The following is a 25,186-nucleotide window of genomic DNA, read 5'->3' on the forward strand; positions in this document are numbered from 1 at the left end:
TTTTCATCTGGCCTGTGCCTACTAGGCCTCTTCCATTCTGTACTATGTTCAAGTGTTACCATGGAAAGACAGTCCATGACTGTGTCTCAGATCTCACCGAAAGGTTCTTACTTTCATAGAAAAAGAATTCCAATGCTTTAACCAAGTATCTAGCTTGTGCGTATTTAAACTATGAAGTCTAAATATTCCTTTCTTATCCTTTCAGTTTTTTCCTATGAGTATTGTAACATTTCTAAATACTTGATTTAGGCAATAAAGTGGATTATCCCTCCACACTTCAGTGACTTGTGGATTTACTCCCAGCTGGAAGCATTTCTGTCCGAGAAATATCAAATCAGTGACCTTTTACATGTCAGTTTGTTTCTCCATCTGTCCCACAATGTGGGACATGCTATGGAGCCACAATTTTCTTCTTTTAGGTGTCAAGATGTTGATTCCTATATATTGAGTTTCTCTAGCAATCTTTCATACATGGTATCTCCATTCATGAGATAGCTCACAAGTCAAGTGTAAGAGGATAAAGCCTAAGATTTGTGACTCAGTCCCAGCTCTTTGTTTTAGTGTATGGTTTCTCATAGAATATTTTAATATTTTAATCATGTCACTATCCCAAATTAAATCAGCTATGTTTTCCAGCTACATAGTTCATTCAGGTACAATGCAATACCTGGGAATAAAAGAATAATGCTATGGGAAATATATTTCAATATTCTGAATTTTTGGCAGTTTTTTTTCCCTATGGGGAGTTGGACCAGGGTAGCCTGTCTTGACCACTGTCTACAAAATAGTTGTATACTTGTCAATCCTCAAATTTGAGATTGAAGGGAATAGATTTATTTGTAATAATTTCTAAGAGCAGATCACCTATTTAAGTTAAAGGGGATTTGAATCAGGTAGGTCATTAATTTGAGGTTTTGTTAATAAATCCTGATCTTATGTAATTATTTTTGGGCCTAGTATTTTTTAGTGGGTAGATGGGAAGAATGACTAGCAGCCTATCAGTCTGTATTTTCTACATATTATCCTTCCTGAATTTAATCCTGATTGTGGTATATGACACACAGACATCAATTTTATTTTGTTTCATTTTTTAAAAACCTTAAATTTGGCATTGTATTCAGTTACTTCTTGTCATATGCTCCAAAGTCTGATGGCATATCATATTATATACTTTAAGCTTACACAGTGTCATATACCAATTATATCTCAATGAAGCTGGAAAGGAAAAAGACTGATGGTTTACTCTCACATTTGAAACTCTAGTTCTGCAATTTGGGTAGTCTGTGGGTTGCAACTCCAGCAAATATGCCTCTGGGTTGGTTTAGAATGACAAAGGGGAGAGCTGTCCTGATGGCATAAGTGTTATTCTCATACATCTAAGAACAATGCAAAATTTATTCCTTGCTCTTTGATTATGTTGATGTATGCATTAAATAGGGTTAGATTTCACTGCATGTGGTTTAAAAAAACCCAAAAAACAAAACTAGCAGTGCCTTTCACTGTGTGCCTATTTATTTAACTCTCATTTAAGGGTCTGGAATAGAAGCCACCTTACAAGAGTTCTTTCTAATTTGCTACTTTATTTACAATCCTTAAGGCTTCTGCCACATGATTCATGAAGCTGCCTTAGTTCCAGCCATCATGTTCACGTTCCAGCCAACAGAAAGAAAACACATTCCAGCCAGAGCAAGAAAGGGCACACCAGAAATTTCACACACATCTCCATATATTTCCCATTGTTCAGAGTTCAGTCACCTGGCCATCACTAGCTACAAGAGAAGCTGGGAAATAGGATTCTTCATCTAAAAATCAGAGGTTCAATTATTGCAGAAGAAAGGGAAAATGGATATTGAGGGATAGCTAGGAATCTCTATTTCAATATACATAACAGAACCATTATTTCTATAACTTCATTTTTTCGTCTCTTGTGCAAAAAAAAAATTTGTTTTTTTCCCAGAAAAAAATACATGTCTAAACATACTCAACATGTGTGAAGTCAAATCCAAAAAGTTCTAGTTTCTAGATGCATTATTTATTTTAATAATATCTAAGTTTATTGTAAATGATAAATCTTTGCTATGGATTTTTTTTTAATGTTAAAATAATTTACATTGAGTGCTTATGGCCATTTTAGTTTAATCTAATATGCAGTGGATTTACCTGTTGAATTTTTTTCATGCAAAATGAATTTAAGTGCAGCAAATAAGCAATTCAGAGAAAAAGAGAAAGGATGGCTCAACACAGGAGATTCACTTAGAGACTTAGTTAGGTGCTCATGGCTCACTGGGCATCCTGGAGTCATACCAAGAGGAGTTTCAGAGAGCAAAAGAAAATTGAGTAAATAAACAGGGCTGAGCTACCTGCAAAAGTAGGGAGGTGGCTGAAAGGTTGGGCATCATCATCAAGGAGCTGATCAAAAAACTTGAAGGAAGGGTGTCTGTGCTGAAAGATATGACCTGGCAGCCCAACTCTGAGGCCAAGGCAGCTGCAAGCAGAGCACAGGGTCTAGGGAGTGCCGCTGCCAAGCCTTTTTAAGTGCTTGCCAGGTAAAGAGGTGACTTGCTCAGTTACTAGGGGCCCGCAGGCCTGTAGAATGTTAGCTCTGTTCACAGAGGACCCTGCCTGCCAAGTTGCCATCTCTCTCCGTCAGCAAGGTGCCGGGCCTGTGACCGCATCACCCAGCAAGAATGCACAGGACTCTCCTCTTTGGAGATTTGGGAGCTTCTGCAGAGAGCATGCAATTGTCTTCTCATGCAAGATCAAGGGGAGAGCCATGGCCCTTAGTCCTTGACACCCCCCAGGCATCCCTGGCAGTGATTCAAGCCTTAGCTTTCACTCTATGAGTAGAAATGCAGCCCAAGAACTGGGCTTTACTCAGTGGCAAATGGACCAGGATCTTCTCCAGAAGTTCACTTGTTCTCCAGCTGAGGGATCATGGAATAAATAGAACATAGAAGGGGCTCCTGAGTACTCAGAAGAAAAGGAAAGGGGCACCAGTTATGAGCACTGAGACTACAAGCCCACATTTCCCCAAACATGAAAAAAAAAAAACATATGAAGGGATGGATGACATCAGGACAACCCACAAACCCCATAGTATCTGGCTGTGTCTAAAACAGAAATGAGACTGAATACACACATAGACAATGGCCACACCGTTTCTAAAACTAGAGCTCCAACCCACAACAGGCAGCGACCTGCCCAGGAAACCAACCCTTTATCTAGAGTAAACGGTCAAGGAAGCCAGGCTGCTATCTCCAGGTCAGATTTGAGGAAGCCTGATTGCTATCTTAGGTACCAAGACAGACAGCCAAACAACGCCTTCCAAAGCAACCAGCATCAAATGGTCAGGTCTTCATGACAGCTGCTCTAAGTTTTGTTTCCACTTCCACCTTAGGACTAACAACACCCCTAACCAATCACAGGGGGTGCCCTGCTTCTAGTTAGCCCACCTGCCACTTCCACAGGTTAGCGGCCTCCTATCAGGGCTCATCTGCAGGATTCCCTTTGCCCTATGGTAAAGCTTTCTTGCTTCTCTGCCTGCCTTTGAGTCTCTTCCAAAACACAAGTGATGGAGGCTAACTCCCTTGCTAGAGCGAGCTCAGAATAAATGGCCTTTTTGTCTTCTCACTTAGTTGGGCTTTGTTTATTTTACCCTGTAAAATGAATCTTATCAGCTCTTGGTGAAAACTCCCTGTTAAGTAATCACCTTCATTAGCACTAAATATTACCTTTATGCTCCTCTCCCAGAAAGCCTTCCTCTCTCTTCATACCCATCCACATCAGGTCCTTTCTTCAAAACACTGCCACCTCCAAAACCCTGTCCCAGACCGGTGACAACTAGTCTGACACCTTTGGTCCCCACATTCCCACCCCCTCCTGAAGTCCCTGGCATTAGCTCTCTCTAGTGTGCATCTGCATTACTGGGTCCTGTGTTATTGGGTGTTGGAGTCTCTAATTCAAATGTTTTAATTTCTTCCCACAAATCCCTGCAAATTCATTAAGGAGTCTCTCACAGTTAGGGCTATTCAAAGTAGCCCACAGACAGCATCCCCACGCCCTTGGAACCTTTTAGAGCCGCACATTAACTGGACCCAGCCCCAGGCCTATCTAATGGGGAGCTCTCCAGGTGATTCTCCTGCACACGTCAGCGTGGGGGGCACCGCCCTGCTGCCTCTGGCACTGTTCTTAGGTCATAGGAAGTGTTCCATGAATACTTGCAGAATTGAACTGATTGCTTGCCTTTGAATGAACCAAACCTTCAAATGGAAACACTGTCTTTCGCCTTCAATGACTGAACAAATATGACCGAACAATACCTCTCTGTCCTGAGCACACAAGGTAAAACACACATTAAAGGCAGCCCCTTCCCACCCATCTGGTCTTCGCACACTTGAGAGACTTCAAGGAGCACAGGTTTTAATGGTCTGTGACGAGTGAGTTAAAATACCAGCAAATTCATACTTAACAATAGTGCTGAAGCTGTCTACTAAGTGGAAATCTTGCAGAAGACAGGAGACTAATGATAACAGAGCATGTGATACCTAACCAGGGGCTGGATCAAAAGCCAGACACTCAAATGAATGAAGTCTCTGTACCTCCGGGCTGTCACAGCCCAAGAGAGGGACTATCTCCGACACAAATCCAAGGTGCATGTGGAGCCGTCAAGAAACTGGGGATAGGACCACCAAAAATGAAATCTTTTCCTTTCCCCCCAAATATAGTGATATTTTGTAAACTGTTAAAAACTGATCGGAGAAGCCAGGGGTGTGAAATTACATTCATGGGGATCTTGCAAGTGGTCTGCACAGGGCATGTGCAAGTCACTGTTAGAAGAAAACAAGCTGCGATAGGCAGATCCTTATGCTTCTATTAGCTTCTTACTTTAAGGAAGGAAAGCCAGACGACCAGTGTTTTTTTCTTCTTTCTTCTTTTTCAGAAAGCATATGAAGTTGGTAAGGAAAAAGGCATCTGAAATTAGAGGTTGCAGCCCTGGCCTTGCGTGTAGACCCCTGGCAACCAGCAACTCCCCAGGTCCTACTTGGTTTTATATCAGTGTTTTCTAAACAGTCCATGGGGTTCTTTGGTAATGGGGGCTGCAAAGGGGGAGGGGGTTCCAAGGACAGGAGAGACAATTGCTGCTGCTCTAAAGGATCCAGAGATGATCTGATACCAAGTCAGAGCTGGATATCAGGGCCGTGAAGATGCTCTTTGGGCCCAGGAGGTCTGATATCATACCTGACCACGTAAGTATGTTTCATACAAAAAGCAGGCTTCCATTTAAAGAGGATTCACCTCTGCTGCCCAGGCTTCATATGCTTCTTAAGAATCAAGCTGAAATTAGAAAATAGAGTCTGCAGTTCATTATTGGCAATGCTCTGTATGCCGTACCACCAGTGTGAAAAACTGATAATAAAAAGCAAATATGTAAATAGGCCAATAATTCCTCCATATCCTCTCCAAAGGAAAAACATGAATAAATTCCACACCAAGATGTGAGCCTGCCTGCAGAAGGGCAGGCTGGTAAATACATTAAAGCCACCTTAAAATGTAAGTCTTATCATGGAACCATCTCAGCAATTAGACACGACAGTGAAGAATAAAGAACTAAAAGCCAATTAAGGGTCCCCTGAGCCCTAGAGAGGTTTCATAAAAAATTAATGCAGGGTAAAATAGTAGCCATCTGAACTGCAGCTGGCAAACACACATGATGCACTTCGATCGCAAAGGCCCAGCAGCAAAGAGCATTTTCTGTTACCATTTGTTAGACTGGAAAGTTCTTCTGTCATAGTTCCTGCCTGTGCTGGAAGGCATTTTTAGATTAGAGAAGAAGTGGTGGGGAAGAGAGGGTTGGAATGAGGGTGGTAGTTGGCTGGCATCCTCAGAATAACTGGACGGTTCTAATCTGCTCTGTGTAGCCAAGGTGGTCTGGAAACACAATGAGTGAAATTCCATAAGCCTGAGTCCGGGAAAGAGCTCTTGGGGGTGGGAGTATCAGGTGGATGTGTCCAGGATGGATGATAAATATTGCTTTTGTCCTTCACTGATGAGTTTCGGGGCCAACTGTAAGCACTTGAGGGAAGACCATCCCTCTTGCTCCCCACTGAGAATCTCTGGCCCTAGGAGAATCCCTGGTCCATTCAGAGGCCCAATAAAAACTCGTCTATTGACTGACAAGTTTGGTAGAGGCACTCCATCCACAAGGATGGCTTCAGTGAGGTACAGCCTAGCCATGTCACTTTATTGTCCCCTACTCACTACACCTAGAAAGCCCTGGGCAGGTGCCTACTGGCAGTGTGTCTGGCCAGACAAGTGGAGTCCAACTCTAGAAGGACTTTGGGACACGTAGGTTTGAAGGGCAAGTCTGAGTAAGAGATTGATGGTTAAAGTGTATTGTAGCAGAGACATTGAATTTGATTTTAGAAACACTGTAGTTCAAGTCTGAGATGTGTAGCTTACCAGCCATGTGGTCATGAGCAAGTCCCTTTGCTTCTTGAAGGCTCAGTTCCCTTATTTGTGTAGAGATATTGCAGAGGGTTGATAGAGAATTAAACAGCAGTTGTGCAAGTGCTTTGAATAGTATCAGTTAATAGGCAACTACAAGGTATTAATATTGCACAATTGTGTTTTCTATTATCAATCCCAATGTAAAGAGTCAGAGAAGATACAGTTGCCTTTTTAGATGAAAGCATTTTGAAGGCAAATGTTAAAAACCAAAATAAAGTACTTCTGATTTCTGAACCTTCCTCTAGGCTACAGCAGTCACTTCCCCGGGGGCCGCGCTGTTGTCGGCATGCAACACCTTGCTGATGAGGAGCAGCACTGGGAACCAGCACTGCTCTGAAGGGGAACAAGAGCAGAGGCACTAGAACTGCAAACCGTAAGACGAGCTTCTGGTGAGGCCAGGCGGAAATGGAAGGGACGTGATGCTCGGCAGGGTCTTCCCAGCAGCAGGACTTCTGGATAAAGATCCATGAATCTCCAAAGCAAGCCAAAGGCCTTTGCATGATCACATGTGCAGGCACTATGATACAGCCAGAGGATGGGACAAGTTCTCTTTTCACGGATGGTCACTCAGCAATTTCTTTCTCTAGGCTTTTCAGCTCTATGACACCATTGCGCATACACATAAACACATGTAAATGCTTCATGTACATGTAAATATATAAACTTTATATGTATGTCAAAATACATATATGCATCATAGAATTCCTACGTGAGAAAAAGATTGTATCACATGAAAATTAAAATATATGCTACAATATTAAATTATATATATAATAAAAATCATATTATATATATATACAATAAAAATTATATTATATATATACACAATATATGTATATTATATATATATTATATGTATGTATATACACACACACACAGATATATATATCCTCTTCTTCAACCTTCACAGCCTGTGAGGTAGACACTATAATGATCACATATATACGTAAAGAGAGAGAGAGAGAGAGAGAGATTGGGGTGGGGAGGGAGGGAGGGAGATGACTGGTGTACTCCTGCTGGCTGGAGTCCACAGGCCTCATTTAGAAGAGTTTGGTGGGATGCTGGGAGGTCTGTCTTTTGACCTTCCTGGATGTGAGCTTACAAAGAGCTCTGGGAACCATATAAAAACTGGTCCATTCACTTGGCATACTTCATCTAAAATCCTCTCTGACTGTGGATAAAGTGAAGGTTCCTGTGGCCAGGATTCTCACCTGGCCCTGATTGGCTAGCTCACTACACACATGTGGGCAATATGCTGTTACTGACTCTATATAAAGAGCTCTGCCCTGTGCTCTGCACAACATGGTGGCATGGCTGCAGGGGAGCAGAGCAGAGGCTGGAGTGGTGGCAGTACCAAGGACAGAGGCCCAGAGGATGGCTGTGCAGGCAAAGGGGCCCAGAGGCAGAGACCGACTTGCTGAATGCAGACTCGCTCCTGGGGTTCTAGTGACTGACCTGCCACCGCAGGAATAAAGTTAGGTGTAACCCTTTCACCCCAACTATGTTCTACTGTCATTTCTTTGGTCACACTGAATCCATAGTGAACTTGCATGGGGCTGAAACCCATTGGCAAGACACTGACCCACTCCTCCAACAGCTTCCTATCTCAGGAGGTTTTTCATTCGTTTCTGTTAGAAAGAGACCCATATGTCTCCTTACATACACAGCTGCAACCAGCCAATTATCAATCGAATCCCCCGCCCCCATCAGCTTGCCGATGAAACTCCTGCAGAGGTCTGGACTGAAGACCACTACAATAAATGCTGATTAGGATCCTCCTCAAGTACCTGAAATTATCAGCAAGTTAAATATTCATTCCCTGATAATAAGGAAGTACAGGTGATATCAATTATTAGAAAAGTTACAACATCCATCACGGGTGAGTTGGGGTTTCTCAGTGCACACCTGACAGTCTTGGTGATGCTCAGTGTTAGCTTGGTGCCAGGGGCCGCACAGTGTTTCACATGCCTCCTCTTCTTCAACCTTCACAGCCTGTGAGGTAGACACTATAATGATCACCACTCCATAGGTTAGGGAACTGAGGGGTAGGAACATTAGTGATTGGGCCAAGGTCACACGGGTAGCAGTTGAGGAAGCCTAGATTCTAACTCCAGCTGCCATGTTACCTTGGGGACCCTGAACTTGAGCCCTCACACGCACTCACGTGTGCACACACACAGATGATTGCATTCTGGCAATTTTGATGAAACAAGCATTATTTGTAGTGCATCTGCATTATCTGGTGTTGGTTGTGGCTTTCCATTGCTACTATTCTTTCAATTAACACACTAGTAATAAATTTGTGGAATCACTGTTAGGTTTCACAGTTGTTGATCATTTGATCCTATGCATTGCTATGCGCCATTTAAGTTGCTTTTTTTTTTTTTACCATAATGCTATTGTTTTCACCAAGTGTGTTTTTTCCTAAAAAGTGAGATAAGTAGGATAGGTGGATGTGGAGTCTCTTGCTTTGCTTCTGTGATCAGTAGAGTCTGGGCACCGCCAGAAGGAACAGAATCGAGCAAACCAAGCAGGCCTAGCCACATGCCTGGTCTGTACACTGGGGAGGCTGGGTATAGCTTCATCACAGGTATCTCACCCCATTCTGAATGTCTATTAATCAACATTTAAAAAGGTCTCCTTTCAAACTGGAAAGGTTTCATCTGTAAGAGATCCAGTTCTACTTGACCTTTATTATACTTTGTAAAATCCTACTTTGTAAAAACCTCCTGGTGTATCTTTAAACAAGTCCAGCCGAGCTCTGGAGGCACTGGAAAGCCAACGGAGAGGGTTTTCTGGAGCTCTCTCACCTCGCCGCAGGGCTGAGGCTCCCCCTCAGTGGTTCTTCAGTGCCACCCTGCCCTTGCACGCACACACACACAGGCACACACTCACAAATACCCTTACCACACACACAGAGACACACATCCTCACACACAGTTGTTTCAGTTTTGCAAGATGAAGAAATTCTGAAGATTGTTTGTACAACATTGTAAATATGGTTAACACTATAGAACCATACACTTAAGAATGTTTCAGGTGGTAAATTTTATGTGTGTTGTACCATAATTAAAAATAACAATGGTTCCTAAGGAGAGGACCGCCTTTCTCCATTTGTCTTTCTGGAAGCCCTGCCATGAGGAGCAGCTGCCCAGCGACCCACTGCCCCTCAGGGAGGTGGACCACAGGTGACAGCAGGGCATCTGCCACCTGGAGGGGACCGCCAGGGAGGGGACGGCCTTGGGAAGCCGAGGCACTATGAGCATCTGCCACCTGGAGCTGTCGCTGGTGCGGATTTACATCAATCCCAAGAGAAGAGGGAAAAAGCTGTTGGAGGACCAGTCCTCTCTCGAAACCCAAGCCCTCTGGCGATGGTGCTTTGTAAACTCCTTCCTGGGCTTTAAATGTCATTGTCAAATTTTGTGATGACTCCCCTGAGGCTTCCTTATAGATGTGCCCGGATGCAGAGGGCCACTCTCCTGTACAAACTGCTCACTACAGAGGCTGTACCATGATTAGAAACGTTTTGCGCAGCCTCCCTCCATCCTCCTCCCCAACCCCCGTCCTTCTGTAGTGGAAAGTTTCCTCCCAACTCCTAAGGCTCAAGGGCGCTGGAGAGGCTCCCCCAAGAGACGACTTTGATCATTCATTTCAGAGGGTTTAGTATCTTTGTAGGAGGCCAGTTGTTATTTATAGCCACTCACCTTCCTCTGCAACAAAATCCAGGTCCTGTTTCAGCTGGAAAAAGCCAGCAGGGTCCAGACGTGGCTGAGTTGCTTGTTTGTCTGTAATATGAAGTTTTGCATGTAAATCAAATGAAGTTTGCTGGAAGAGTCCTCACCTGATCAAACAGTCTGCTTCCTGGGTATTGCCAAGTAAGTGAAAGATGGTAGGTCCTTACCATAGAAATGAGAACTCGACTGAAGAGCAAAAGTAAAGGAACTTGGAATCTTTTTCCCAGGCATCTTCTGTTTACTTACAACCCCCAAAGTTTGCTGCTTGTTTCTGACAGTAATCAGGATCCCTAAATGTCATGCCTAGCTATTCTTGCCCTGTTCCTTGAGTGGACAATGAGGTATAAACTGTAGCCTTCTTCACAATCCAGTCGACAAGATGTTGAGATCATGGCTCCTTCAGTTCCCCAGCTAACAAGTATGGCTTGCACGCCTACATCACACAGTATGGTTTGTGCTGAGCACCTGCTTTCCCCCTGAGAGTCTGGAGTTTGGTACATGCTAGTCAGAGGGTGCCTGCGTGATCAGCCCCCAGTAAATAACCGGGGTGCTGAGACTCTCATGGCTTCCTTGGTGGACAACATTTTCTATGTGGTTTTACAACTCCCAGCTGGGGGAGGTCAGAGTGTGCTCTGTGCTCCGACAGGAGGTGTGGGGCTTGCACTTGGCTTCTTTTGGACTTCACTCCCCCACCAAGCCTTTTCCTTTCCTGGTTTTGATTTGTATCTTTTCACTGTAATACATCATGGCTGTGAGAATAACAGTCTGAAGAATCATCAACGCCAGGGCTGGTTCTGGGACCTCCCCCTACCCAGGCGTGATGGCGTCAACTTTACAATCTGTTTGCCTGACTCCTTTGTCAGCTGATTTTAGCTGAATTTAGCAAATGGGAGACAATGGAGGGAGAGTGGAAGAGGAAGATGAGACAAGCTCAGGTAGTTCTTCCCTCCCTGCTGACCCCAGTCAGTATTTCTGGTGGTGACTGAATCTCAGGTGGCCCAGTCCCTGCCATGTCACCCAGCCCTGGCCCTGGGATGACCCTGCTCCTCCATGCTGCTGATAATTGCTGAGTTGACAGGCCTTCTCCTCTTTGGCTTCCTGTCTCTTCTGTCACCTGTGTAACTATCCTCTGAGTTAAATTTTCTCTTTTAAAAATACCTAATGTGGTTTATGTTTTCCCAGCTGGACCCCACCTGCAACATTCTTTCAATGTATATACACTGTGCCACCTGCATACTAGGCAAGGGACCTTTAGAGAAAGACACTGTAGACTTCAGAGTCTATGGACCCAGCTGCTTCTGCAGAAGTCACACTTTTTGGCACAGCTCAAGATTCATCATACAGCCAGAAAACTTTGTTCTGACATGACTGTGAGGCAAGGCTCTGTAACATGGATGGGGTTCAACCACGTTAGGCCACCCTGGGACCCTCTCTTACTGACACTATTTATAAAGCACAGGGAGAACGATTGCATTTGTTATTGCTTCTGGGTTGGTGACTTGGGGAAGTGAGAAAGTTGAGCAACATGTGTGCATGTTCACACAATAATCAATGAGTTTCAGGCCCAAAGTGGCACTGGTGTGGTGACTGTGAGGGTGACAAGCCTGTCCTTAATGTGCAACACTGTCAGGAATCCTGGGGAGACCTGGCAGCTGTGCAACCTAATCTGGAGAGTGAGAGGCTGACCGCTCCTCCCTGGACCCCACAAGGGCAGGAGTGTCTGGGCATCCAGGATACTCAGGCTGGATGTGCCAGGAGAACTGCCACAGTCTGATGACACCTTCTCTAGGGTCTTTCTCTAGCACTTACCAAAAAATATGTAAAGAGTGGACTTCGGGTAATTGAATGATCAGCAGCCCCTCCCTGGGAAACTCTGGTTGGAGTCTGTACCCCCATGGAGTCTCTGGGGGTGTAGCTGAGGAAACAGGAAATGGCCATACAGTGTGAGGAGCAACACAGCCAGGCAAGCTCCTTGCAGGGCGTCTGTGCAATTCAGGCTGAGATCTGGAAGTGGAATAAGAACTAGTCGTGTGGCAGGAGGAGAGTGGAGAGGAGTGTGCTTCTGGCAGAAGGTAAGAAGAAAAGAAGATTGCTGTGGCTGGAGCATGGCATGGGGAAAGCAGGTGTAGGGCGTAGGAGAGTGGGGCAGTGTGCCAGCAAGAGTGACAGGGATGGGGCCGGGGCATAAAGCAGGCCCGGGCCGCATGGGCCTCCTCAGCTGATGTTTGGGATTTATCCTAACAGCAAAGGGAAGTTGTGGGAAGAGTTCTTTTCAAAGAACTTCATTTCAGATTTGAGCTCCACGAAGTTCCTTCTGACTATAGTGTGGAGACTGGATCAGAGGGTCAAGATCAGAAGTGGGAGGTAGTTCTGGTGGTTTTGACAAAAGCTGATGATGGGGCATCCTGAGCCTCCCCAGTGGGAGTGGGGGTAAATGGGTAGATTCAAGAGTTATTTAAGAGGTAGGTAGTAAGATATTAAGAAGTAGAATTGGTAGTGGAAGGATTGGATTTGGTGACTGGGGGGGGGAAGGAAGTGTCAAGAGCAATGCCACACGTCGGGCTTGGCACTGGGAGGCAAGGGGGTGGCGCTCATCGGGACGGGGAGCTCCTGCATTGGACCAGGTTTTCAGGGAAAATTACATCTCATTTTAGACACGAAACCTTCCCTTTTGCCAAGTCATCATGGGACATGCCAAGTGAACATGGTTGGTAGGCAGTTAAACGGGGAGCCTGAAATTCTGGAAAAGATCATAACTGAAGAGTTAGATTTGGGAGGCGTCAGGATCGGAATATAGATGGGAACTGGAAACGGCAGGAGAGCCGAGATTATCAAGGGAGCTTGTGCAGCACTGGAGGGAACTCCAGAGAACGCAAGGTTTCCAAAAATTAAGTCTGTGAGCACTGAATCCTGACGTTTGGATTTAGTGCAGGTTTGGTGACCTTGAACTACAGTTTCAGTAGAATGAGGGTGGCAGGTAGTGGATGGCAGAAGCACGCAATGAAGAGGAGGGGGACTCGCAATAGCGGGGGGGTGGGGAGTTGAGGGAGGGTTTAAAAAATTTTGAAGAGACTTGGCTTGAAGTTGGGTAAAATGCTGATGGAGAGTGGGCTCTCTGAGATGGGGGGGAGAATGGGTAAGTGGCACAGCAAGGCCCTGGAGAACAAGGGGACATGGGGACACAGCACACTCGGTCATGGACAAGGGGGTGCGTGGGAGCCTTTCCCAAGTTAGTAACAGGAAGAAAGAGGGGGAAGATGGGTAAAGTTGCAGGCAAGTTCATAGATTTGGTAACAGAAAATTAGGAGAATTCCTAACCAATGACACCGTTTTTCCCCTCTCTCTATAAGATTAGATAAATGGCATGGTCAGATATTTGAAGACAGTAAAAGTTTAGAAATAACAGTGACTGAAGTATTTGGAAACACAAAAACTCAGAAAAAAAATGTGGAAAATTTTAGAGGAAAGGTTTTGTTTCTTTTTCTCCAATTATTTGAAGATAAACCAAAATGGTTTTCAGCATAACCCAAAGTGTTATTTTCTAATTTGAGGGGCACTCTTAAAGGTATTTATTCATCTTCCCTCAGGCATTGCAGGAAGTCTGGCCGTGAGGTGGAGGCTGAGGCCCCCCCGACCCCCCACCCCCGATGGTTCAAGAATACAGACCATGCCGTTCAGCCTTATTGACACAGGAAGGACACTTGCCCTTGCTTGATGCACGGTCACAGCTGTCGGTGACCTGTCTGCGGCAGGGCAAACCTTTCCTTTCGCCAAGTCATCCCAGCCAACCTCAGAATCCTGGATGGCAAAAAACGTTCCTTTGTGAAGGAGGATCCTCCCTCTGCTCCCATAGGGAAAGAGCCCGTGGGTGACACCGCAGGGTCATTCGCCCGAGGGGCTGCAGATCTGCAGGTGGGGGTGGTGAGGAGAAGGGGCTGGGTCATTGGGAGGAAGGGGGGCCTGGGTGGGCAGAGGAGGCGCATGCCAGGATAGCAGAGCAGGATGGCAGAAGTAAATAGAAAGTCCTAGAAGCTGCTTGCTGGCTCCAGCTGTCAAGAAGGGGGAGGAGAAAACCCTGTGGGACGGGGGAGTTGGGCGGGGGCTGCTAAGAAGTTATTTAAGAGCCAACTTTCCTGTCGTGTTTCTTGAGTCCTTTGGAGGAAGTACCCCTGAGCCGCACAGAGCCAGCTTGCGCTAGGGTACCTCGGAGGGGACCGCAGGTAAGCCCCAGAGCCTTGCCCAGCATCACCGCAGCCTGCGCGCAAGGACCCAGCGGCCCGCTCCGTGCCCCAACCCCGTCCCTCGGATTTCCCCGCAATCCCTCAGGGTGGCCGCTCTGGGTGCAGGGGCCTGGGGGCAGAGGCAGCCCCACTTGCAATCGTTCTGCCCCTATCCAGCCGCACTTGTAAGCAAGGACTTCTCGCAGGTACTCTGCGAAGCTTTCCTGAAGGTGCAGCCTGCTAAGAATGCTTCCAAATGGGAATGAGGGAGTTAGAAGGGCTTCGCCCAAGGGACAGGCCCCCTTTCCTCAAGGGACGCGAGTGGCTGGAAGCAGAGGGAGGGGGGGCCAGGTAAGCACACCTGCTTGGCTGTTACCACGATGCATGATCCACTGGGCTCGGTCTCCTCCCTGCGCATCCCCTTCCCCCACCTCAGTGCGGGCGCTGAACTCGGAAAGCCCCCTGCCCGCTGAGCTGGCAGAAGGTGGTGCTTCTGAGCCCCTGCGCTCACCCAGGCAGGCCTGCGCAGCTTCTTTGGCCTGGCAAGCCCCTGGGGCTCCTGGTTCTCCGCTTTAGGAGTGTTCTCCCCCAGCGGGCTCCTGGCCTGCTCTGCACTGTTCTTCCCCAACCCTCCGGCCCCTAGTGATCCTACAGCCCATCCTTGCTCTTCCCCCCACCCCCCCAGGACTGCTTGTTCCTGCCATCCTGCTACAATTAACCCTTTCTCTCTCGCGGCTGCCTTCCCCTCAGTTCACTAGAGATGGTGAATAATGTTGATGGTTGTTTATAGATAACAATTCAGACTTCACACTTCCAAACATGCTGTCTCCTTCCAAGACCAGATGCCTTAGGAAGTGGTTCTCTTGTTTCCAGATGTGACTGCCTTTGCTCAACACGTTTCTGGAACAGTCTCCTCTAGTTGCTTTAACAGTAGCAGCTCTTCATCTTTTGAGGGCGTGTCTGGTTTTTGAAAACAGCCAAATAAGCAGAAGTCATGGCTGGGAAATCCCAGTGATCAAGGAGAAAGCTTCATTTGGGCCAGAAACAAGGTCTCCCTTCATTCGGTCAGTTGGTCAACAAGTCCTGATCAGTGCCCAACAGTAAGGTGTGTGGTATTGAAACTGGCCCTTTGCCTGCACAAACTGCAAAGGAAGGGGAAGCAGGCTTGGAGCGAGGGCAGGGATACCACCACTGACCAAGTGAGTTTAGAAAACAGGCTATTTATAGTCCTCTTTAAAATTGCAGGCACCCTCCATCTCCTTTGTCCTGCTCGTGTGGTCCTAGCTCCAAAGCAGTTACCACCTTCTCATACCCTTCTGTTTACTTCTGAAAATTGTGGGTTCCACCCTAATCCCTACTAGGCTGGCAGCAACCCAGGGCAAGAATCTTGTTTTGTTCTCTCATGTATCCCAAGTGCCTAGATCACAGCCCCACACATAGTAGGCCCTCACTAAGTATTGGTTGAATTAAATTGCAAATATGAATGCTTTAGAGGACACCACTTATCTGGGCATAGTTGTGTGAGTTTATTCTTAGAAGTGACTTAGGCTTCCTAAGTCTATATGAAACAGATATATATACATGCACATGACAGTTGCCTTTAGGGATAATGAGGATGACAACCCTACTCTCCAAAATCTTTTACATTGTTCATTTTTTTTCAAATAGGCCCCTTTTCTTCTGCTTTCCATATGTTTTGACAAACACAAAATCTCCCCACGATCTGTGAGGGGCTCTACTCTATCATTAGACAACTCCTTACTGCCACTTCTCAAGTTTTATTTATGCAAAACCCAAAATGTGTTGCTCAAGTGCTATCACACAGATATGGTTCTCTATTTTTGAATCCTTATCTCAAATGTAACTCACTGCACATTGCTTTTCTCTGTCTCCTTTTTTCCCCCGAAGAGCTTGTGAAGCTGAGAATGTCAGAGACCTCGGAGACCACCTTTGGGGGCAGGAGAGCTGTCCCCCCCAACAACTCCAATGCAGCAGAGAACGACCCTCCCACCACGGAGGTGCAGGGGCTGGGGCCCCGGGGCGTCATCCCGCAAGGTACAGGCTCACCCCTCCTGCTTCTCTGCCAGGGCCCTCTGTCTGCGCCTCTGCTCCACTGAGCCACAAAAGAGGGCCCCCTGGCAGAGTCTGGTTTTAAAGAAAGGACTCCAAAACTCTCTGTTGAGTGGTAAAAACAGCAAAGACCTGGATTCCTGTCCCAGTTCTGCCACTTAGAAGCCTTGTAATCCCAGGGAAGTCTCTTTGTCCTCCATCTCTTATCTATTTCATCCACCAAACAGAGGCATTGGTTTGGTTGAGGCCTCTTCCAGGCCTACTGTTCTGTTTTTAAGAATATTCTCTAGCTGGAAGTTTCCACTTCTAAAACATTGTAGCTGTTTTGGTTGTCTGGCTTGTGCCTCTGTCCTCCTCCCTCCTCCAGAGCTGGCAAGAGACGCCAGACTCTGACAGTGACGGGGACGGAAGCCCTCTCTTTCTCTCCAGAGCAGTCTGGTGAGCCCGTGAGGCAGCTGTGTCCCTGCTCTCACCGTCACTGATCCCAGGGGACCTGCTCTGGGAGCAGCAGCCAACAGTTGACCTCCACTCAGCCCTGTAAGCTGTGACAGGGCCCAGTGTCAGTGGTGGCTTGGTGACACAGACGCCATTCCCTTGGGCTACGGCAGGGACATTCAGAATCAGGTCCCTGAATGGCGTTTAGCAGGGGGCACTTTTTGTCAGTAGCATGCATGCATCAAACCACTTTTGCTCCTGAAGGTGCTCTGTGGTAGGTTTCACTGGGACATAAACACCCACCTGCTGGGCTAAGTGCCCACGATCGCCCTGTGGTGTGTGGGTCATCCACCTCTGTCAGAAAGAGATCAGCTGTGGAAAGCAAAGAGAAAGGATAATGTTGATTATTAACAAGTTCAGCAAGTCAGAGAACTGCCCAGGTATTCTGAACAGGTTTGATTGTGTTGCTATCCTGTCTAGATGATTGGTATCCAGTTGGAAAACAGACAGAGACTCAGTGCCATCATGGGGTGCCCTCTGTGCATGGGAGACACAGATTGCAGAACAGAAGGGCATCTTCAGAGGAGCAGAAGGGCCAAGACAAGCTTATAAGCACTTAGTTCTGCGCTCCCCTACCATCTGGGCGCTGCACTCTCTAAGACTCCACCATTGGAGCCACAGAACCGAGCTGTTCATCTACTCCTCTAACCCCCCACGCTATAGATTAGGAAGCTGAGGCCAAAGCAAATAGTTGATGTTTACTCCTCGCTGCCCAGCCTGGAACTCTTTCTTTCCTTTTTCTTAAGAATGCAAACAAAATTGGAAAGCCTGCAGACATCAAATTATCAACCAGGCTACCTTGGTGTGCTCAGTGTTCTAGCAAAATTTCCCTCTGGCCGAGAAGACTCTGGTCTCTAGGAAGGGGGCCAAGGTGACAGGAGGTGAGGGGGGGAAGAACAGAGAAAGGGCACAAGATGGGTGAGCAGGATGTGAACCTTCACAGAGGCAGGGAAGTATAACAAAGAGCCACCTGGTCCAGGTCTCAGAAAACCTCAGTTCCTGTTCCACATCTGCCACTTGCTTTCCCTGGGATCCAGGGCAAGTTGTGTGAGTGCCCCGAGCCTCACTTTCCCCATCAACAAAATGGAAGCAACACCTACTTCACAGTTGTCACAAGAACCCAACGACCAGTGCCTGTGAGAGTACTTGACCCACAGGACATGTACAAATGACCACACCCCTCCAGGCTGGGGAGCCCCCTGCAGGGAGCCCTTGCTTCTGAGGGGAATATGTACAGCCTGTAGCCCCTAAGTGTCTGAAAGCTGAACGAACTCTTGCCAATAAAAAATCAAAACTGTTGGAGAACTTCAGCAGGTAGATCAATTTTTAAAAATATGGGATTGCTATTTTTTTGTTAATTTGTTTTCGGAGGCAGGGGTGGGGAATTATATTGAATTCAATTATTTTGAAAAATCTGCCATGATTTGCTTGGCAATCATATATATCCACAACCCGAGTGACGTTCTGGGATACTTATGCCTAGGCTCTGGCATAGGAGTGTGAGTGGCCAGTGAGTATTCGTGGAATGAGTAAACAGTCGATCACTTGAGAACTGAATGACTCATCAAACCTAGAGTCATTATGCTCTTATTATCAGTAACAGGTCCCAGATTTCACAAGCATGCATCTGTAATAACTGAGTTTTTATTTCTCACACAAATGAGCTAAGTGCTACGTGCTGAGGATAGGGTCTCTGAACCTAGGAAACACTGCAGTAAGCCCCAGATGCATAGGACAGAAAAACAAATACCAGTGTACAAACCATCTGACCAAGAAGGCCCATCCCCTAATTATCTTTTTCATTTCAAATTTCTATTTATTTATATGGAAAGTGGATTTTCTGACACTAAATACAAGTTCTCCCCAGTCCTCCCTGCTAAGGCTTAGTTACACAAGTTTTAAAGCCATCTTCTTGCAGTTCATGTATTGGCCACTAGTGGCCTCCAAGAGGACTTGTATTTCCCTGATCCCCTATGGGAGGATGGCTTTGGATCCAGGAACACAAAGCCCTAAATCAGATTTTCTCTCTTCATTTGTTTCAATAGAAGCTTTTTTCCAAAGTTCCCCTTTAGCAGCCTGCTCTTGTGAAACCGACTCAGAAGGGCAGAGATGTAAGAGGAGGAAAAAGGGGAAATACCAGATTTTTCATTTTGATTAGTCCTTGGGTGGTCGGTGTATATAATACATACTGAGTGTGTAGAATACCCTTAATTTGCAACTTTAGTGACTATTTTGTTAAGAATTATTAAGCATGTATTTCAAAATATATAAACTCACATAAGATTCTTCCTATGCAGCAGCACAATATTTAAGAAAAACTGAAATACATGAGGTTATAATAGAATCTCAGAAGATGGACCAGCAAATCAGCGGTGGTGTTTGACATCCTCACATGCTTTTAGGTATCCTTGATGCCACCATTGGAAATCAATTGTAGCTGAGGAAGATTTTCACATATCTCAGATATTTGGATTTGCACCTATTTCTAATAGACCATTCTGTGTGCTCAGTTGGCATTTGTACAGCCTTCCTGGCCTCAAAGGTTATTTTAGCAGGAGATGTAATGTTCCAGGAGATAATTGTATGTTCTTAGGCTAGTTTCACTTTACGTTATTAACCATTGCTGATAATTTGCAGCAGTAATTATAATACTTATCTAACAGGTCTAATGCAATAAATACAACTGGAAAACAAATCTGGATCATTAAAGCATCAAATGCATGCAAGATCTAGTGTATTTCAGACTAATGGGATCTTATGTCTTTCTGAGTAACTCCTCCCTCCCACCACTGCTTGTCAGATCTAAATCAACTAATTAACTAACTAATTACCAATCTCCCCTTTGTGCAGAGTAAACCTCTCTGGATTCAAAATTACTGAAAAACTAAGAAAGGCATTCAATGTATGATTAAGAAATAATGTTGTATAGAACTAGTTCATCCCATCATTAGGTCTGTGGAAAAACATTTAGCAACTGCCACGTATGTGTCAGGCATGTGCCAGCCTCTCTCTGGGGAGACAAAGATGAGTAAGTCAATCCTTGGCCTCAGGCAGCTCTCCACCTATTAGATGAAACAAAGAAAGGATCACTGCAATTCAGTAAGACACAGACTGTAACAGAAATTATGCAAACTGCAGTGAAATAATGGAGAAAGGAATACTAGTGGTGTGGGTAGAGTGAGAAGGAGGGTAAGGAAGGCTTTTGATGAAAGGACATCTGAGTTGGGTTTTAGAGGATGAATAGGAGTGTTTCAAGTAGACAAGTGCATGGAAAGGCATTTCTAGCAGAGGGAACAGTATGTATCAAGTAGTGAGAACAAGAGAGGGGAGATGAGCATCAGAAAAGTAGGCAGGGATCCCACCATAACAGGTCTTAAAGACCTTAACCTTTCCTCCTACTTAATGGGTGGCTTGCAGAAGATTCTAAATAGTAAAATGACCTAATTGAAATTATGTCTTCTAAAGGTAATTTTAATGGAGAGAAGGAAATACATTTGGAGGGTGTTGAGACACCTCAGGCTTGAAGAAAAGTAAAACAGAGGGATTTGAGTACCTGGGGAAGGTGTTTGTCTCATTTCTCTTATTCTAGCTTTCTCTTAGAAGCTGATTATTTCTGATATATTTTATACTACAGCACATTTTAATAACAATGGTTAAAAAACTATAAGCTGTTTAAGAAAATGTTTTTAATCGTTCTAATTAATGATACTTTAAATTTTGGAGTATCCAAAAGAAACATGAAAAAGGAACCTCTATCCTGTTGTTTGCACAATAAGCAGACCTACTTCCTCATGGGCAGTATTTATGCCTATAGTTTGGTAATAATATTACCAAAGGTTGCACGGAGAATTCAGTTCCCTAGGGAATTCCTAGGATATGAACCTAAACATTTAACTTCTTTCAAGGTTCCGTCTGTGACAGGTATAATCATTTTCTGAAGAATATTTTTACAACCTAAGGAGAAACTAATCCATTTTTTTCCTATTAGGGAAAGGGTAGGAGGACAGCAGGGCAGCTGGTTCATGAGGAGAGAGTTTCTTTTAAACAGCCCATTTTCTGATGTGTTTGGAATTGGGCTAAATTGTGTTAGGTAGACTTTTTGAAAGCTGTCACTTTGAAAGAGCAAGCTGCCAAATTTCAAGCTATAGTATCTCTCTTTAAAAAAGTAGCTTAGCAATGTTTTGCCAGGAACTGGGCTTAGACAGGGAGAGGCAAAGTCATTTCCTGTTTGTGGCAAATGGAGCCTGGGTGATGAGAGGGCGCTTTCAATCTAAACTCTGTCTTGTGGATCCAAAAAACAAAGCAAAAATCCAGATGCCAGCTTAATAAATATATGCTGAGTACTTACTATGTGAGCAGGGGCAACACTAAGCAAAATGGACAATAGAAAGAACTGTGATATTTTTATATCTATTGTTCTAGTTTATGAGCCATCCATACAGTCCTTGCTATTATCAGAATCAAATACTTGGCTTGATCCTTGAGGGATTATCCATGAGCAATGACAGAAATGTTTTTTAACCAGTGACATTGGGACCTCACTTTATCCCCCAGTACTTGGAGCAAGCCCTAATAAACCCATCAACCTATCAGGAGTTTACATCAGAGAGAGGGTGATAGGGCTGTCGTTCCCTCTCCACCTAAAGGACAGACCACCCTGCCTGTACCCTTCTGGATGTCTTATACATTTAGCTAAAGTCTGGAATATTATTTCTTTAAACATTTGAATTCTCAGAGTAGCTTTTCATCTTCCACGTCTTAGCCAAGTTTTGTTTTTTAAATGAAATGTTTTTTTCTTAGTTTAAATTATTTACTGTGGACTTTTATTTTAACATATTATACAGGGAAATTTTACTTATTGCCTTAATTTGTCCAGAGTACCGCTGTGATTTCCTATGATTTCTTTTTCTTTCTTCCTGGAGTCATCAAGTTGCTAGAGTGATGTGATTAATAGAAAATGAGGAGCTCGCTTAGAAAAAGCTGAAAAACTCCCAAGTTAGAATTAAATGTCATCAAAATCGTAATAATGTAGAGCACACTATTTTAAAACAAATTCTTCATCTATTTTACATATTTTTATGTTTTCACTATGAAACCCATGAGGTTTTCTTTGGCTTTGGTTTTGTATTCTCAAAAGAATTCATTAGCACCCTGCCTACCCTTTGTTATAAGCAATGCAGGTGAGCTATGAAGACGTGGCACTTTTATGCCAATCCGAAACAAAACTGCTGGGCTGGGGGCCTCGGGTTACAAACCCTCACATCACTTAAACAATATAGATACAGTCTTAAACAATATATATATTCAGCCCTGAAACGAGCGTATTTTAAGAATGAAATTTTCTGGTAAATGATATTTAATGGACTCCTATGGTAAATCCTATGATAAAAGAATTAATCAATTTAAAAATGAATAACCAAATCCAAGTTCCAAATTTTTAGGGGTATTAGATTTGCTTAAAGTGAAAAGTAGCATAATTACAATGGCATTTCTGCACTTTGTCCCACACATGGTGACAAGATATTTAAGACATGGTCTGGTCCTCAAAGGGCTTATAGTCCCATAGATAAAGTCACCTATATTAAGATAATACAAAGTGGTTAATGATAGATTTTTCTTTTTTTAAGAAAAAGAAAAATATATTCTGGGAATCAAGAGGAGAAAGAGTCCACCAATCTGTAGAAATCCAGGAAAAGAGAAGCAAGCCTGTCTTCTAGAAGACAGGGAATGTAGGATTTTCTCATTTAATCCACTACCACTCTTTTGCAAAGAGTGGTAAATTCGGTTAAGCCAGCATTTCCCAAATAGGTTTAACCAGGGAATGCTTTTTTTCCAGTACCTATCACTATCCCACAGAACTTGGCCTGCACTGCACTGCTTCAAGGATACGCTTCCTTCAGCCAGACCACTAGACATGAGCCAGGCTCACCAGACAGGTATATGAAACTGGAAAGTCAGCTTTCATTTGCAATAAAAACTAAGTACTAAAGAAATACTTGAAATTTCTCTCTCCAGCTTTCTCTCTCCCTGGACATAGAGCTGGTTGGGAAGCCAAGGTGTAAAGCGAATATACTCATTTTCAGGGGCACATTATTATGGGAGCAGGGGTGTGGCGAGGGGAGGCAAACCCTGGCGGTGCCCCAGGACCAGTGCATCCATTCCTCACAGGCAAACCAGACTCACACATCCCTCACCTGGGATGCTGCAAAGGCCTCTAACTGACCTTCCTGCCCCCATTACTGCCACAGCCAATTTGTTTTCTACTCGGTCACCAGAAGCAGTGTAAATATATATATAAAATAATGTCAGGTTGTTATTTCGGATTCTTCACAGGAACGCCAGTGCGATTCAAGTCCCAACCGCTTAACACGGTCAGCGGGCTTGACGAGCTGCTCCTGCTCTTCCACAGCGGTCCCACTGCTGTTCTGCAGCCAAGCAATCACCCTTCAGCTTCTCAAGTAAACCGCACACTCTCCTGCCTCAGGCTTCACTCCCCTCCTCTCTCCCTAAAGCATTCTTCCCTACCCCTCTTTCTACTTAGATAACCTGCTTGTCTTTCTCACTACTACTTACACCTTACTTGCTCCAGAAAGCTTCTTGAATGCCCCCTAATCTTGGCTAGGGGCTCCCTGTACTTCCCAGATACCCTTCCCCACCTAGGACCCTATACTTCTTTATCAGAATATTTATGATTTTATATCGTAATTATCTGCTCATTTTTTTAGTACCTACCACTGTGCATTTACCTAGCCTGTACTTATTAGGCACTGACTCACTCAATAAACATTTATATTCATGCCTTGAATGACAATATAAATAGCACACTTGTAAAATTCCTGGAGGACTGGAAGCTAAGGAGGATATTAACTATATTGAACATAGGCTTAGGGTCTAAAATTATCTTTAGAGCTTGGACAAATTAACCAAATTCAGTAAGGTGAAATTTAATATTAATACATGTAAGGCTTTAAAAATTGAGCTAAAAGGAATTGAATTAATAGATATGGCTAAATAACAGCATGAATGAATGATTTATAGAGGTTTGGATTGAATTTTAATCCACTCCTAACAGAAATGACATGAGAAGAGGTTTTGCTTCACCTGATGCTTAATGTAAATCAGCAATAAGAGTGGAGTATGCAAATACTAAAGAAATCTTAGGCTAGCATAATAGAAATAGGCTATTTATCTTGAAACATGTAATGGTCTCATTGTTTTTCATTGGAAAAACTATAACCCAAGTAATGTACTTAATTCTAAGAAAAACACTACAAGAGAGAAATTTAGAAAATAGAGTATATTCTGGAACAGAGTAATGGGTAAAAGTTCTGGAAGTAATTTTTTATAGAACAGTTGAAGAAATGGAGAATGTTCCACTCAGAGGAACCCAAATAGCGGGCTTATTATACCTAAAGAATACTAGATGAAATGAATAGAATATATTCTATATTTATCCAGAAGTCAGAACCAGGATCTGAGGTTAGAAAAATTACAAGGAAGCAGATGTCAGTTCAACTGAAGAGGATTTTTCAAATAATTAGAGTTGTTTGAAAATGGACTGTTTGCCTTGTGAGATAGTGGGTTTTCTGGGCAGAGGAGAGAAGCTGAAATAGTAAGCTTTCAAGATGTTTCATGCAGCACATAGCAGGCCTCCCAGATAGTCTAGAAAGTGCCTTTGCCCTCTGAGATTCTGCAAGGCTGTAATATTAGTATATTCCTTCACTGATGATGATGAATGGAAACCGATTGGCCCATTTCTGAGGATTAAGATTTTTAGACATTTAAAACAAAACAAAACAAAACATTATTAAAAGGCACAGTGCTAAGAAAGAGGGCCAGGTGAGTTGATTACTAAGGTCCTTTTCAACTGGGACATTTATGAATCTCCAGCTCTTTCCAAAGCTGGTTTTAACACTGGGGATTGCGACCTTAATAAGGCCAGAGAACTTAGGGGAAAGACAACTTAGATAAGAGGGGTATAGAGAATTAAACATCTTCAGACCACAGCATAATGAAAGGAAAGTACCCTTCAGGGGACCATGTACTACAGCAGGGTTCTGAGATGAGGTAAAAATAAAACTGCATCTTGCACTTTCTGTTTGCTGTAATGCTGCAGTCAGAATAGCCTGCTGAGCACCATGCCATGTGAAATACAAAATT

General features: G+C 44.3%; 1 protein-coding gene across 1 annotated transcript in view; it reads left to right on the forward strand.

Annotated features, from left to right (window-relative positions):
* Positions 1-14,349: 14,349 nt before the first annotated feature.
* F13A1 (coagulation factor XIII A chain) overlaps positions 14,350-25,186 on the forward strand; it is a 154,618-nt gene continuing 143,781 nt past the window's right edge. Inside the window, exons 1-2 of the mRNA XM_057494210.1 lie at positions 14,350-14,461; positions 16,370-16,516. Coding sequence (XP_057350193.1) covers positions 16,387-16,516 — 130 coding nt within the window. The 5' untranslated portion in view covers positions 14,350-14,461; positions 16,370-16,386. The remainder of the gene's footprint in view (positions 14,462-16,369; positions 16,517-25,186) is intronic.

Source organism: Manis pentadactyla, chromosome 16 (genome assembly GCF_030020395.1).
Source record: "Manis pentadactyla isolate mManPen7 chromosome 16, mManPen7.hap1, whole genome shotgun sequence".
NCBI lineage: Eukaryota > Metazoa > Chordata > Mammalia > Pholidota > Manidae > Manis > Manis pentadactyla.